At 40.5% G+C, this 15145-nt stretch overlaps 1 protein-coding gene across 10 annotated transcripts in view; it reads left to right on the forward strand.

Annotated features, from left to right (window-relative positions):
- The window catches only part of DPF3 (double PHD fingers 3), a 167391-nt gene that overhangs the window by 115608 nt on the left and 36638 nt on the right, over nt 1–15145 (forward strand). For 5 of the 10 annotated variants that reach the window (XR_005256987.1, XR_005256988.1, XR_005256986.1 and 2 more), the window contains 2 exons: nt 10097–10225; nt 13048–14467. Coding sequence is in view for 5 of the 10 variants with exons in the window: in XM_038136989.1 (XP_037992917.1) it covers nt 10097–10225 (129 nt within the window). In the remaining 5 variants the exon portion in view is untranslated. The remainder of the gene's footprint in view (nt 1–10096; nt 10226–13047; nt 14468–15145) is intronic. The other 5 variants (XM_038136989.1, XM_038136988.1, XM_038136991.1 and 2 more) reach the window with 1 other exon arrangement.

The following is a 15145-nucleotide window of genomic DNA, read 5'->3' on the forward strand; positions in this document are numbered from 1 at the left end:
GGTAAACCATTGGGGATGCCCAGATTCCTGAGTGGAAAGAATACCCAGCCAGGAGCCAGTGAGCTATGGGCAGCAGCCATGCAAATGTGCAGATCAGCCTTGGGGAAAGTCTCAGGTGCTGGAAGGTAACTATCCCAAATGGCTGAGCTGTCACAGTGGCTGTTTGTTCCTTTTTTGCTGTTTGTTTGTTTAGAGCCTTGAGCTCAGATCTTGCTTCTTTGCTCTTCCACTTGGCGATATTTAATTTATGCTGTCATTTATCTTCCATGTGAATGCTAATTGTCCACGTTGCTAATGTGCAGTCATTAAATGGTCCCTTTGTATGGGGGGATGGTGGGGAGCCAGAGCATCAGATCCTTCCTCTCCCCTAAGAACTGCTAGGCATGTGTTATGAATTAGATTTGACAGGTCTGCAGCATCGTAGGTCTCAAGCTTCAAGAGTCCTCTCTGCATGGGCTTGGGGGGGTGGGGTAGGTGGGAGGGAGGGAAGGCAGGGGGATGTTAATCCAAACAGCTAATCCGCAACCCACTGAGCAGGAGGACCAGAGATATGGTGTAGAGTAGGAGCTGGTTATTTGCTGAGCGGTGTGTCAGAGATACGAGCAGCCTGATTTAGAAAAGGCAAGGCAAATCAAACCAGCCATTTGGAATTTGTTGTGCTGTGGGAGGTGAGCACTAGGTCAGTAAAGTTCAGGCGGGTGGCTGCAGCATGAACTTCCTTCCTTTGTACCCACGTCTCCTCTACAGCTTCTACTCCTTGCAGAACCTGCAGTAACAGCAGCCCTGGTGATGCAGGAGGGAGCAGGGCTTCTGCAGGATTCAACTATTGATGCCCTAACTGCTGCCAGATCACGACCTGAAAGCCTCTTGTCTTTCTGCATATTCAGTCCCCTCTATTTCATACACAGACCAATTTGAGTAGGTCAGAAAATTATCCAGAGATTGGAAAAGAGATGTAGATAGGAGGTAACTACCTAAAACTGAGACCCATTGAATTAGTGTGCATCGAAGAACTGGGACTGGCCCAAGTGTCACGTCTCACCTCCTTGGCACATCTCACGGTCCTTGACTGTGTAGAAGGTTGTCTGTTTACACCTCTTTACATCTCTTTCTCCTTCTGTTCTTTCTCACATATAGATTACCTGTTGCAACATGAAAGATAGTTCAATAGTCAACACCCTAGCCTGTGTTTTGTTTGAGCTTTAGTGGCTTGCTTTTTATGCTTTATCTAGCCCTTTGACACAAATAAATAGCCCTTCCTCAGTGCCTAGTCTTGCCTCTGCCTATACAAACATTTATTTCTGACCTACACTCTGAATTTTTTACCTGAGTATTGAACTGTGAAAAGGAAATTATAGAAAACCCTTTAAAAAGTCAACTTCCCATTTCCTCAACGTCACTGAAAAAATAAATGATCCCGTACCATTTTCAGACTTTTTCTCTGCTGGCTTTTCCTCTACATGTTGGCACAGACACCGTGAGATTTGTGAGCCCAGGGTGCATCCAAGCCTGCCACAAAACACCTGCTGTTTTATTCCATCTCTCTCCATGGGTACAGGCCAGCTCTGGGGGCAGCTGGTGCTCACAAATTTTGAGGCACTTCTGATATAGGAATTACATTAGACTTCTATCTATTGAAATGTCTCTGTGAATGAGTGTACTAGTATAAACGCTCTTTCTTAATTCCTGGGAGAATAGGATAGTGTGTCTACATAGAGAAAAACTTCCTCTCCTTTAAAGGAGAAGAGTTCTCAGTGGCATTTTGCTGTGTGAAATGTTGATTGCAGGCGGCTGTGCAGAAGCAGCAACTGAACAGGATCTTATGCCCACAAGCACTTTGGCCCATGACAATCCTAAATGAAATACATTGTGCTGAGTGCAGGTTGATCCATTGTGCAATACATGTAGTTAAGGAGAATGCATTCCTGTGCCCTCCTGCCCCTCTGCTAGCTTAAGCATCTGCCCTGCAAAACCACCTGTGTACATTATTTCATGGCATCAGCCTGTTGTGCCCAGTTCCATCACAGACTTTATTATGTGGATAAACCTCTACTGGAGAGACCAGCCAAAGTTGTTTGTGTACTCTAAGCATAATTGGATACCCAGTCTCCAGAGATAAAAAATTAATGTGCTAACCTCAGTGTGCCTCCAAGCTGTCCTCCAGCTCCCCCACACAGTCATCTTTGAAACATTTTTATTTCCATCCAGGCAGGGGGCTGGCCATGAATAAATGAGGAGAGTCAGCCCCTCAGCTGGAGAGGAGCTGTTTGTTCCTCTCCACAAGCAGCATCAATTTGAAAAGCTACATCAGGCCTACTTTTTCCCTGCCTCAGTGCTGATCCTTGCTGGGGCATGGTGGGAGCTACTTCTGAATGCAAGGATGCATCAATGCCCACCTTGCAACAAGATACCCTGCAGCAGGTGCTTTTCAGTGAAAATATGTACATTTCCTTGAGTTGACTTCTTAGTCATTTAATCTGTTTGGGTTTTTTCTCTTTTCAGAGCTTGTTTTTATAAGGAAAAACACTCAAAATGCTAAAAGAAACAGTAATGATTGGAGAATTTGAACTGTGTAAAGATTTCCCTTAAATCCTTTTTGCAGCTGTAAATTACTGAGACTTTTGTGTATGTATTTTGCAATGCTGAGTTAAAAAATAGATCAGTTGTTTAGAGTTATGGCATGGTGGAAAATCCAAAAATCATCTCCTATGTCGACAGAGAGCTAATCTGCAGCCCACTTTTTTGTTTGTTTGTTTGTTTTGATTAGAGTCATGGGGTGTTTGATTTGTTAGTTTGGTGTTTCTTTTCTATACTACCTGGACAAGGACTAAAATGTTGCTGTTGATGTGCAACTGTCATTGAAGAGAAGCGCCGAGTGCTTCTCAGTAGTTTATGGGAAAATATTTCCAATCTGACAAATTGGTTTGTGAAACACATGTGTTGCTTCAACAGCACATGCGCTTTTGATTTAGGATGGTATCATTAATGTATTTGTAGGATTTTTTTCTTTTTCTGCTATCTCCCTGCTTTTTCTGCCTTTTTTTTTCCTTCTCCATGTAGAATTTGAACAAAGTAAAATCCAAATGCTTTGACTGAATTTGAACTGAATAGGTGCTCTCTGCTTTCTCACACTCCTCCAGTGAGTAATTTCCACATAAAAGCCTACAAGATGTTGCAGGGACTTAATTCATGGCACTGGCCATTCTCACCTGAATATTGAGGGATGCTGCCAGATGGGGCTGTACATTGGGCATTACAACACTTTCTTGAGGTGGGATGTATTCCCTTAGCTAATGGGAATGATGTGCTTCAGTGGCCAGGTGCCAAGTCTCTAGAGAGGTACCCCTTAAAGTCAGGAAATCTGTATGCTAAGATGTCAGACTCTTTTGTCTGCCTACTCTCTATCTCCTACCCTAGTCCTCATGAGGCACTAGACAGTTACAATGTTTTACTCCTAGCAGCGGGCTTTTGGCTGATGCTTTAGGAGTTCCTGCAGAAGACTCTATAAGGTCAGAGCACAGAAATTCTATTAAATACTGCCTTAAGGTGGAGGAACACTCATTCCCTAAATCTACTGAATCCAATCAGTTGATGCTGTATTTTCTTCGCTGTACCTTCCAGCTATCTAGCTCACCTTCCACCTCTTTCATTAGCTGTTCAACTTAAGGGCCACACTGATTCCTATAAAATAGATGATCAAATGATCTTCCTTTTCCCACACTCAGAGGCTTCCTCTGACTTTTACAGATGTACCTCCTTCTCCTAGCACTTCTTGTAGTGCTCCTTGGCTGCACTTCTCTGTGAGCAGGGGCTGTAGGAAAGGCAAACCTTTCAGAGTTGCTAAAAGTTGTGCTAAAGCAACAGCTTCTTCTATCCCCACACTACCAGCTAACTCAAAAAAGGAGATACAATCCAGTTACTAGAGAGACCTGGCAATACTTTGGGTGGGTGGTTTGCAGCACCTCTCAGTAGCATATCCTGCTTCTCTGGCTGCCAGCAAAGGGCATGCCCATCCCATGAGGGGGAGTGCAGCGTGGGGAGCCGGAGCTAGTGGAGGCTGTGGGGCTGTGCGGGCTGATTAGCACGACTCTGGGAACAGAACACCAGCCATTTCCCAGTGTTACACCCAAGTTCCGAGCGCGTTTGGTAGAAAAACAGCACCACATCGACACAGATGTGCCGCCTCCAGCCTGCTGCAGGGCCCTGTATCAAGTGCCCCAACACTTCCCAGTTTTGGGCCAGCCAACGTGCTTATCTCTGGGGCTAGCAACAGAGTAAGTGACTGGCAATTTCCTCTCATTCAGTTTGATTTACACGTCTTCCTGAAAAACGACAATGAAAAACCCACGCGCTTAATTCACAGCGAGGAGTCCGCAGAAATGGCTGCGCACATCCCTGCCTGGCTGCGGCCGTGTGAGCGAGCAAGAGCCTCGAGCGCCCTTGAGCTGTGCGTGGCCTGCTCCTCACCACACCAGCAGTCGTGTTCTTTTATTGTTCCTCCCCAGGGCAGGGTCTAGCCTTGAGCACAGAAGCAGCTCCCCGGTTTGCCTCTCTGCCTACCAATGCTCGCTGTACCCAGCGATAACAGGGACAGAAGGAGGTGCATGCCCAGCCAGCCATCTCTCTCCTCTTCCATCAAAGAAAGCCACAGTCCAGGCACTGCTTTTCTTTTGCCTTCTCCTTAAAGCCATGTTTTCATGTAATCATCACAGTGTAATTTCTCTCGTGAGCCTGCCTCCGCTGCACCGAGCCATTCTGAGCAGCAAGCGGAGGGGCCGCGCTGCAATTCCTTACACTGGAGAGCCGAGGCAGGCAGGTGGCAAGGCCAGCGCAGCCAGCCGGGCCCACGGTCACCATGGAGACGGGCCAGGCCTGCCAGGGAGGAGCGCTGGCAGCCGGGGGGTGAGGGCAGGCACATGGAGACATGCGTTGGGATTATCTGTCACCGAGGCCTCCGAGGGGCTTGACGACTGCAAGTGCAGGCTCTTGGCTGGCGTTCTCCTGCGCAGGCAGACAGACGTTGGGCTTGCCCTTAGCCAGGGAGAAAAAGGGAGGAGCTGGAAAGGAAAACTGACCCCATCTCAGACAAAGAGTCTTGTAAACGAAACAAAAAAAAACCCCAACAAACAAAACACCACCAACAAAAAAAGCAAATCTGCCCCTTTTCCTCCATCGTGAAGTGCACTGGCTTGACTCAGGCCTACATGCAGGGTCCTGCGGTCTCTATTGTGTTCTGAAGATTCTTGTTGCAAACAGAGTAAATGACCTGATTCAAAGCCCTTTGAATTGAATTGAAAACCTCCAGTGTGCTTTATTGGTTTTGGATCAAACCCAGAAGAAACAGGTAAGAGCTGGACAAAATGTGCTAGGAAAAACCCCTTTGTGAATGCATGTATCTCTGACTGTAGCCAATTCACTGTAATCATTGAAATAAATGATGCACGGCTCCACACCCCAGCGGCAAGGCTCCATGCATTCTCCATTGCCTTCCCAGCAATGTGGATATGACAAAAGCAGGGATAAAATGCTGCCAAACCTAGATGCATATCTTAAATTATGGTTCAGTGTTCTGCTGTATTACCTACACGCTGAAGAAATATACATGACAGTGATTTTTTACCCAGGAACAGAAAATCAGTATTTCTTTAAAGCACTGGTTCCACCTCGCAAGTTTTTGACGATTGTGATCCAAATCATCAAAATAATTTCACTTAGAAATCAAAAAAATGGATAGATACAAGGTTCTATTTATTTGGGGATTTGTCTGTATATATTTAAGGGTCACATTTTGAAGAAAAACTATTTAAAATATTGTATTCTGAATTTTCTGTTTGAAAAACAGAGACAAGAATTCCTTCTTCTAAACTTGCCATCCATCCAAGATATTTTCTGCAGCCCTGGGAAGCAGAAAACTTCTAATCTGTAAAAGGAGGTTTTTATTGAGTCACGTGGCTCCAGGAGATGATGTAAAAAAGAAAAATTCCTTATTTCTTGATGTTATTTCATTATAAGCAGCTTGCTTTTATTATTAAACTGAAACTATGTGGAAGATAATTTACAGGGTTTTCTTTGGTTTCTTGGGAGGGGCGAAGGGAAATTAGAATTCTGTTTAGAGCCTCTGCCTTCAAAATCAAGAATGCACATAAGGTATTTTATATATTTAAACTCAGTCAACTTGTTTAGTTTTCAAGTTTTGTCTACAGAACAAAGTTACTGTGTGATATACTGCATAATTTATAGAATTTAATGAACTTACTTTGCTAAAAGACTACTGTGAATGATGATACTATATTTTAAGTAGTTCTTTATTCTGCTCAGCTTGTTATAGCTTGAAATTAACTTGATTAGGCTGAGAAGAAAAAAAAAGTTTCAGAATAAGTGCATACCAAATTTATTTGGAAATACTGACTTTATTTTCACTCTGCACCCTGTCTTCACTTCTCCTGAAGTGAATCACCTTTCAGGGTTCAGGGAAGCTATTATTTGAACTGTATAGATCTTTCAATGTCTCTCCTTAATCCATTTTTTTAAGTTTTAAAGTATTTTTTAAAAATTGTATACTCAGTTTTAGCGGAGATGAAGACAGGCCTGTTGATGATCCTGAAAACATCCCTAAGTTGAAATGGCAAGAGGCACTGATTTAAGTACACCTCCTATAAGCAAACCTTAGCTCAGGCAATACTCAGAGCTTCTCAGAGCTTTTGATCTGTTTTTGCAGTTTGCAATGTTAAAGAAAATTAGAAGAGTTTTGAGTAAGATAAGAGGACAAGGCCATGGCTGGTTTTCAAGCCTTTGCTTTGAAAGAGTTTATAATTATGGGTGAGGTTGTTTTGTTTGTTTTTTTTTTTTTAACCAAATCCTTGGAGGCAATCACCTGATCTAAATGAGTCAACTCTCTGCTAGGGAGTTATTTGTTGCTAGTTGAGCTGTTTTGCTTAAACTTGCACCTTCTATTTGTTGATCACCTTATGCAAAAAGTGAATACCCAGTTAGTTACTATGTCTCAGATGAAAAGCAGCAACATTACTCCATAGGAAATTAATTGTTTTTTCTTGTGAATCCATAGTTTTATTGATTTAGGGGTGAGATTAGGGTCGGGCTTTTCCTGCATGATACCCTATTCATGAAGATTACATGTTAAATCTTGCCATTTTTCCTCTGTTTCCTAATTCCTTCATCATTTGTTAATGACAGTAAAATAGAACTAGAAACTCTGAGGATATATGCAAAAAAAGTTCCTTTGAAAGTAAGAACTCTGCCATCTGAAAATCTCTTTATTCTCAAACCTTCTGTGATTTAGCCTGTGACTTAATTGACTGTGTGGTACTGATCAAGAAAGAAAGCTTAAGTCAGGTTTGGTTCTAGTTTTTTCACGTGTTAGAACAAAAAAAAACCAAAAACAACATTTAAGAGAATAACATTGCCCAGCTTGTTTGGCTCTAGAGATACATCATTTAAGTTATCATTAATGTAACTTCGGGAACTTCTCATCTATGACTTTTGAGGCCTGATATCTCTATCACTCTCTACTGAGCCAGCTTAATAAGTGAGCACACAGACACTCACATTAAAAATTAAATAAATTGGAAGAAAACAAAGAAGAAAAGAAAGTGGGAAACAAGGAAAAGAAAGGAAAGAGAAGAAAGAATAAGAGAAGAGCGATCAAACCCGATGCTTATTCCCTTTCCAGTGGTCTGGGAGAATCCCTTCAGCTTTATCATACTCAGCAAATACCCTCCACCTCTCTCATACACTGCAGATGAATTAAGTTGTGTATGTATTTTTGAGTCCCCCTGTCCCATTTCCAGTTTGATAGTCAGTGAATCTTATGGTCATAATCCATGTTGAAAAAAAATTTAAGTCAGTATATACAGAGTGTTAATTAACCACTGTGAGCAGTGGTAGAAGTGGAGCTCTTTCCTAGGTCTGCTGGCTGGCACCCTGACTGCTTGTTTTTATTTGTGGCTTTGCCACAGGATTTTTTGTGTGTTTAAGAATAAGCCAGTTTACCACTCTACCTCCAAGTCTTTCAGCTTTAAAATGCAATGCAACCTCACCACGAGACTTAATTAGGGTCCAATACACTTTGGTTAGACTCAATGGCAAAAGAGGCTTTTGACCTCACTGAAGGTTAATAATAGGATCTTCATATCTCTAAGGCACTTTAAGAAACTTGGATGAAAGATGAAACAATAAGGGACAACAACAAAAAAAAGTCACTGAATTCTGAGCTTGCTGAGTTTGCACTGCACATGGCCTGTCTGTAGATGCAGAATAATATAAAGAGGTAATTACTTAAGTTTTTCAAAATGGGGCTGCAGTGGGAAATATAAATGCTAGGGAGGTCTGGTTTTTATACGCAAAATATGTACCAGCAATAACTTTATGATCATTTTGTTACAGCTCTTGAAATGAGCCGGTGTGCTAGACTTCTACCTGGTCCCTGTTCTTTTTTTGCTTATCTTGCATGCATATGTTAAATGCCTTCCTGGAACAGACAAAATGATAATCTAACCCTGTAAGCTTCTCTCTTTTTTTTTGAGAGAGAGTTGGGAATCTGTCAACCAGGATAATTTCAGAGCAAAGTCCATTGTTTAGTAAATACTGTCAGGATCTCCATGACCACAGAGGAAGATAGTGATGTATTTGCAGCCTTATAGGTTTTAATTTTCTTCTTAATTTCACCTTACCTGGAATCTTTTAGTTACCAATCTCCAAAAGTTCAGCTGATAAACATCTGGAAAAAAATGAATAACTACATGCACCCAAACCAGAAAAGCAGATTGAACTTGGAGGAAATTTTAATTTTAAGTGTATGTCTTGGACTGCTACCAAGAAGCCCTTTAGAATGTCATTGTTCTTTGGAGGGGATTTGAATGTGGACAAAAAGACCGTTAATAAAGGCTGTAAAAACATCTGTTAAAAATCTGCAAGTTACAAAATATGCATCAAAAAGATAATTAAATAAAGATGGTACAATTTAAAGTTCTTCATTTTCTCATTTGTAATGTCATGCAGTAGGCTTAGGCCAGGTATACCTACTGGCATATAGCTGGATTTTTTTATGTTCAAAGAGAAGAAACAAAGACAAAGACCAACCATTACCTCCACTCCCTTCCCCAGTTCATAGTTAGAGTGTACATGAAGATGTTTTCCTTCTCTGGAGAGCAGAGGAAGAAAATGGCAGTTGTGAGCAAGAAAAAAAGGACATTGCTTTTCTACTCAACTGAGAGGAATGCAGAAGACCTCTGCCCTTCTCTTCTTCCAAAGGGATCTGCATCCTCTACTTGAGATCAGTGTGTGTCTGCTCCTTTCCAAGTATTCCTAGCTGCAAAATAATAATATAATCTTGCTCCTTTTTTCTTGGCTGAAAAAGTTTTTAACTCTGCTGGTTGGGATGTCTGCCCCAGGCTCACTCTGCACCTGTGCTTGGTGCTGGTGTAGTGTTGGACCCTTCCTACTCATCATCCAAGGGAACATCACTGCTTCAGGGTCTTAAGTCTTGGGTGAAACATCCCCAAATGGCTTTACCTGTGAATATTCAGGAGCTTTTGAACCAACCTTCTGGCTAAAGACACCCTGCTACTTAGAGATGTAGTCCACTAAGAAGCTACTTGACATAAAACCAGTAAGGGTACCTATCCCCCCCATCTTCCCACTGTTGATCTTTGAGTTTTGGAGACTGTATTTTTCCTTTATGAATTTGTATTTTGTGGGATTATGATGATGACTGCTGCCTGAAAAACCAAATTTGGCTTACTGACACATAGGTCTTAACCTGCCTTAGGGATTTCCTCTATATCTGTATGCTACGAGTCCGTTAAGTGTAAAGGCGCATCTGGAAGCATGTCCTTGAGAAGGAGCAGCCTGGCTGGGATTATAAAGGAAATAGTAAAGGGAATTTCAGACAAATCGATACAACCCAGGGTGTACTTAAAATGGAGGTAGTTTATGTAGTTCACTTTTTGTTCTGATTGACAATGTTTTGGGAAGACCGTGGCCTGCAAACTCACTGAGCTAACACCATATCAAGGATAAGGGGCAAATGTCCAAATGAATGCTCTTGTAGTAAATCTGATTTCTAACCCAACTACAGCCCAGAAAGGACCAGACGGGGTCATCATTCCCAATAACTACTGTGACTTCTGCCTTGGAGGCTCCAATATGAACAAAAAAAGTGGCCGGCCTGAGGAACTTGTATCGTGCTCAGACTGTGGGCGCTCTGGTAGGTGACTTGTTCTTGCATCTTTCTTGTACAAAGGCATTTGTGTAATTTGGTTTTTGCACCTTCTGAAGGTTTTGAAGAAAGGCAGCATATTTGGGAAGGGATAGAAGATGAAACCTTACTTCTTCTCCATGTTTGTGGGAAAGGATGACTGAAAAAAATTTACATTATAAACCCCATTGTTGGATTCACATATTTAAGCTAATGGGGTCTTATGAAATAATGAAGTTTTAGTTTATTTATTGGCTTTTGGAAACATTGGCACATGTACTAGTTGTTCTTCACATGGAAGGAGAAAATCCTGTAACAATTTTACAGAATGGTCTCTGTCTTTAAATACTGTAATTACAACTATAAATTACTTACAAGATTTATGAAAGTTGCATGACAAGCATTCCCATTGATTACACATTTCATGCATTTCTTCATCCAAAAAAGAAAGTAGGAGAAAATTACAGGGTAGGTATGGGGCTAGCTGTCAAGAATTATCCTCTTACAAGATGACTATCATTAGTTTTGTTTAAAGAGGTTTTTATTTCTCCCTTCCCTTCTCTCTTTTTAAATGTAGGCAATTGTGTCTTTCCCATTTTGAGTTGTCTTTATTTCTGGGCTGTTGTTTTCTTCCTTCCTTTCTTACTTTTTTTTTTTTTTCTTTTCTTTCTCTTTTTCTTGGAAAATTTTATACCAGCTGAATAGTTATTTATAGCTCTCATAGGAGGTAGTAGTGGTGGTAGAGGGAATTGGGACACCTTTAACAACTGCATATTCCAGCATTGGTCCAAGTTTCCACTTGTGATATTTTTGTTTTGTGGTGATACTAGTGGTAATAAGATGGTGATATAGAAATCTGAGAACCAAGGAGGCCTTGAAATTCAGTATGAATACTGCTCCTTTTGTACTGTAGTCACTGAAAGATTTCTGTTGCTTCATGGCTGAAATGTGATGTGGAATGTTGTCATGCCAAGGAAATGGTCTTTTTATGCTCCTGCTGAAATTCATAGTAAGCCTATTACCACATTCAATGGGAGAACAATTAGAGTCTCACTGAAATTGCCTTCTGCAGTTGTTGTGACCTCTGAAGACATTCTGAAATGATACTGGTCACCAGAGGATCAATGGCAACTCGTTTGGTTTTCTCCAGGGCATCCTTATGAATGCTGTGCAGAGACATGGACCTTTTAGTGTACACGTGATTGCTTCTAATAACTGAGGGGGAAAGTCCATGGGGTCTGTGGTACCATCTTGGAAGATTATTGCCCTTTGCCTTGATTGTTATATTTCAATATAACTAATTTCAGCATTGTCCTGATATGGCACGGTGAGATGGAGCCATATTTTATTGCTACTTAAACATTGCTATGGTGTTTATATCAGATTGCAACACAAATACATTAATTTCCTTGATTCCTCAGTGTGATAGAACAAGTAGATCAGCCTGTAGCCTAAACTGTGCCAAATCAGTTCCATGAAATGCTATCCTTGTACAAATTCTGACTCACTTGGGTCATTCATAGGGTCTGAAATTCTGTGACTGATGTGTGATGAAAGTGATTAAGGTATAACCACACACTAATCTCTAAACTAAAACAATGAAACCTCTTTGGTGTCTGCCACCTTTTGCTTTTATAATAATGGAGAATATTTTCATTACAGTGAAAGAGAGGTCATGGAAATTATATTGCTTCTTCTGTTCACAAAGTCAGTAAAATCACATTTCTACAATATGGTTTATCTGCCAATTATTTTGTTACATCCATTTTCTTTTTTGTGAACAGGATTTATTTCTTTCTGTCTCAAGTAATGCAGTGTACTTGTTATATGGCTGATTCCTGTAGCTGAAGCAGGGACCCAACAGTTGGTTGCTTAATTACATGCTACTGTTTGTGAATAACAAAATAGTTGTTCCCTAAAATCTCAGACTTCAATTTTGCTGGAGCACAAGAGATATCTTTTTCTCTACCATCCCTTAAGAGGGAATTTGAAGGTCATATGATTAATCACATAAAAAGTTTGTCTGAGAGAGAAAACAAACTTCAATTTCACAGATTTCAGCATTTGACGTCTCTTTTTAGGAGTCTTCCTATGGTTGTTGTTGCCATTATTGGTATTGTGTGGAGAATTTCCTGTTGCATCTTGAAAGTTGGATTGACTCACACAAATTTGAACTTTCCAGTGTTTCCCAAGATGGGTTACTTCTCAGTTGTTTTAGTTGTTGAACTGTATATATTAATTTTGGGGTTTTTTTTATTTTTGAAGGACGTGCCATGAAATCTGTATTTAAGTGTTGGTTTAGGTTACTTTCACTTAGTCTTCAAAATGTATTTAATTTTGTCTACAGAGGAGGTTCTTTAGGATCAGGCGAAGAATGGGGATAAAAAGTAGTCCTGAGGTTGATGAGGTATCTAGTGGCTTACATTTCTATAGCAGAAAATTTGTGACTGTTGATGCCGTTGTGCTTAGAGCTAACAGTGTCTCATTACTTACATGGTCTAAAAGTATTTTAAAATTGATCTAAGTAATCATGAGGAAATATTTTACTGTCTTTTGAAGAGAGGAAAACATGATTAACCCTTTCGCTGCTGTAGCTATGGGCACCTGTGATGTTTGTAGATTTTTTTCTTGGAAAGAGAGACTGATCCTTTGTTACTTTTCTTGCTGCAGTTCTACCTATGCTATGTTGTTGGGGTGCGCGGGCACATGCAGGCACACACCTATGAGTTGATAGTCTGACTTGCTTAATGATAATGAAAATGATGAAAAAAATGATGATGATGATGCCTGTTGCTTAACCCATGTGCTGATATATTCATCATACATGTCAGCTCATTTGGGAAGAGAAGGCAGGAGGGACGAAGCAGCGCCAGCACGCACTACGGAGGACTTGTTCGGTTCCACGTCAGAAAGCGACACCTCGACCTTTCACGGCTTTGACGAGGACGATGCAGAAGAGCCTCTCTTGAGCCGAGGAGGTGGCTGTGGTGGCAGGTCTCCCTCTGCAGACAAAAAGGGCGGCTGCTAAAATAACTAAAAAGACACAGAAACTCTGAGCTGTCCTTTTCACTACTAAGATTATTATTACTTTTTTTTTTTTTTTTTAAATTTTAGGTCCTCTTGGGTTTTTGGTTGGTTGGTTTTTTTCGTCCCCCCCTTTTTTTGTTATTTTTTGTAATTTTTGTTATGTTTTCCCTATGGGGTGTACACTGAAAGCACAAGCATTTAAAGCTCTTGACAACTACTTTGAAGAGACAGAAGGTTTTTGATTTTCCTGTTTTGTTTTTTTTTCTTTCTCTTTTTTTTTAGTTTTAATTTGGTTTTATCACACCTACCCTCCTTCTCTTTCTCTCTGGAAGCATAAAAAGTGGATTTAATATTTTTTTTATAGTGAGCAGAGTTGATTTTCTTGTCTTTTAATATATATATATATCAGCAAACCACAAAAAATACAGATGGGTTGGAGAACAGAAAGTAAACCCAAATAGTTTTTTTTAATTATTATTATTATTATTTATATATTCTATGTATTATTAGAAAACTACTTTTTAAATAAAAAAAATAGAAAAAACCAACAAAAAAGCAATGGATGTCTACTTGATAATAGAACTGTTTCTAGAGAACCACTGTGGGCGGACTCTATCAGGGGACAAGGAAACCCTTGATGTGATGGCATCTGTGTCTTGAGATTTTGCACTTACTGTAGCATGTGAAGTCTGGCTTTTCTCATACATCTGCTACGCTACAGCCTGAAAATACAAGCAGCACCATCGAAGACCATGGCTTTGGGGAACACATTTCCATCTCCTTTGGACACCTTTACACTCAATAAATCTCGTCTCTGCATCTCTTCATGTCTTCTCCACACCGTTCCACTTTTTTTTCTTTTCCTTCACCTTTCACTTGATGGACAGCAATTTCCAAGCATAGGGATGGAATATGAATGGCAAGTCATAGACATCACAGAAAAAACAAAAGGAGGAGCAGAATCCTGGAAGAAATTACATGGAAAAATACCTCACCTATACTTTTGTTTCCATTTTAAAATTTCAATTCACAGCATTTTTTCCTGTGTTGCCCTGTTTTTTCTCTCTGTAGTGTCTCACAAGACACTTTGTTTGCTTTTTAATGGCTTCTTTTGAAATAAACCAAAGCAATACTAATTAAAGTTCCAAGGGCAATGGAGAAGAGAGTGACTCCCTTCCCAGCGACTTTCCCAGAAAGGAGGAAACATGCAGCAGGATTTGAAAGGTATGTCTGAGCTGAAATGTCTTTCACTCAATTGTGAAATTTCTTGCCCTGGCTTTTCAGCAGACCCCTGACTGAGCTTTGTTGTAGCAGCAAGTCCCATGGATTAAATTGTATTATATGTATGTGCCACATTCATGCCCCTGGGGAAACTAATGGAAGTTTTGTGAGAGCAGGATCCAGACTTGAGTACAGTCAGAAGTGATGCAAAAGGAGTCAGTGTGTAGTTATGTTTTGCTGTCCTAGTGCAGGCAAAAATCTCCCTGGAGCAGGGGCAAGGTTAAGTTGTAAAGATCTATTTTTACTGATGTACATAATGCAAACAGGGTGAAATCATGACCTGATTAAGAGCAAAGGCAAAAGAGACATTTCTCTGGACAGTGCCTAATCCTTAAACTGTAGGTGTGTGTTATTGATACCAGAGTAAAAGTCTTAGCCTTGCAATAAGGAATTTGGATACATACAATGAAACAAGCCAGAGCAAATGGACCCCATTTTTCCTGCTTCTTTGCTAGGGTAGTCTGTCTGTGAGAGCAATTTCAACTCCCTCCCCCACTTTCCAACCTTGTAAAAAAAAAGAGATGCAATTCACTCTCTTGATTTTTTTATTGTTCTCTTTAGACATGGAATGACCAGTGTTCAAATTCTGCTTTTAGGTATACAGACATAAATCCAGAATAT

Source organism: Motacilla alba, chromosome 5 (genome assembly GCF_015832195.1).
Source record: "Motacilla alba alba isolate MOTALB_02 chromosome 5, Motacilla_alba_V1.0_pri, whole genome shotgun sequence".
In the NCBI taxonomy this organism is placed as follows: domain Eukaryota; kingdom Metazoa; phylum Chordata; class Aves; order Passeriformes; family Motacillidae; genus Motacilla; species Motacilla alba.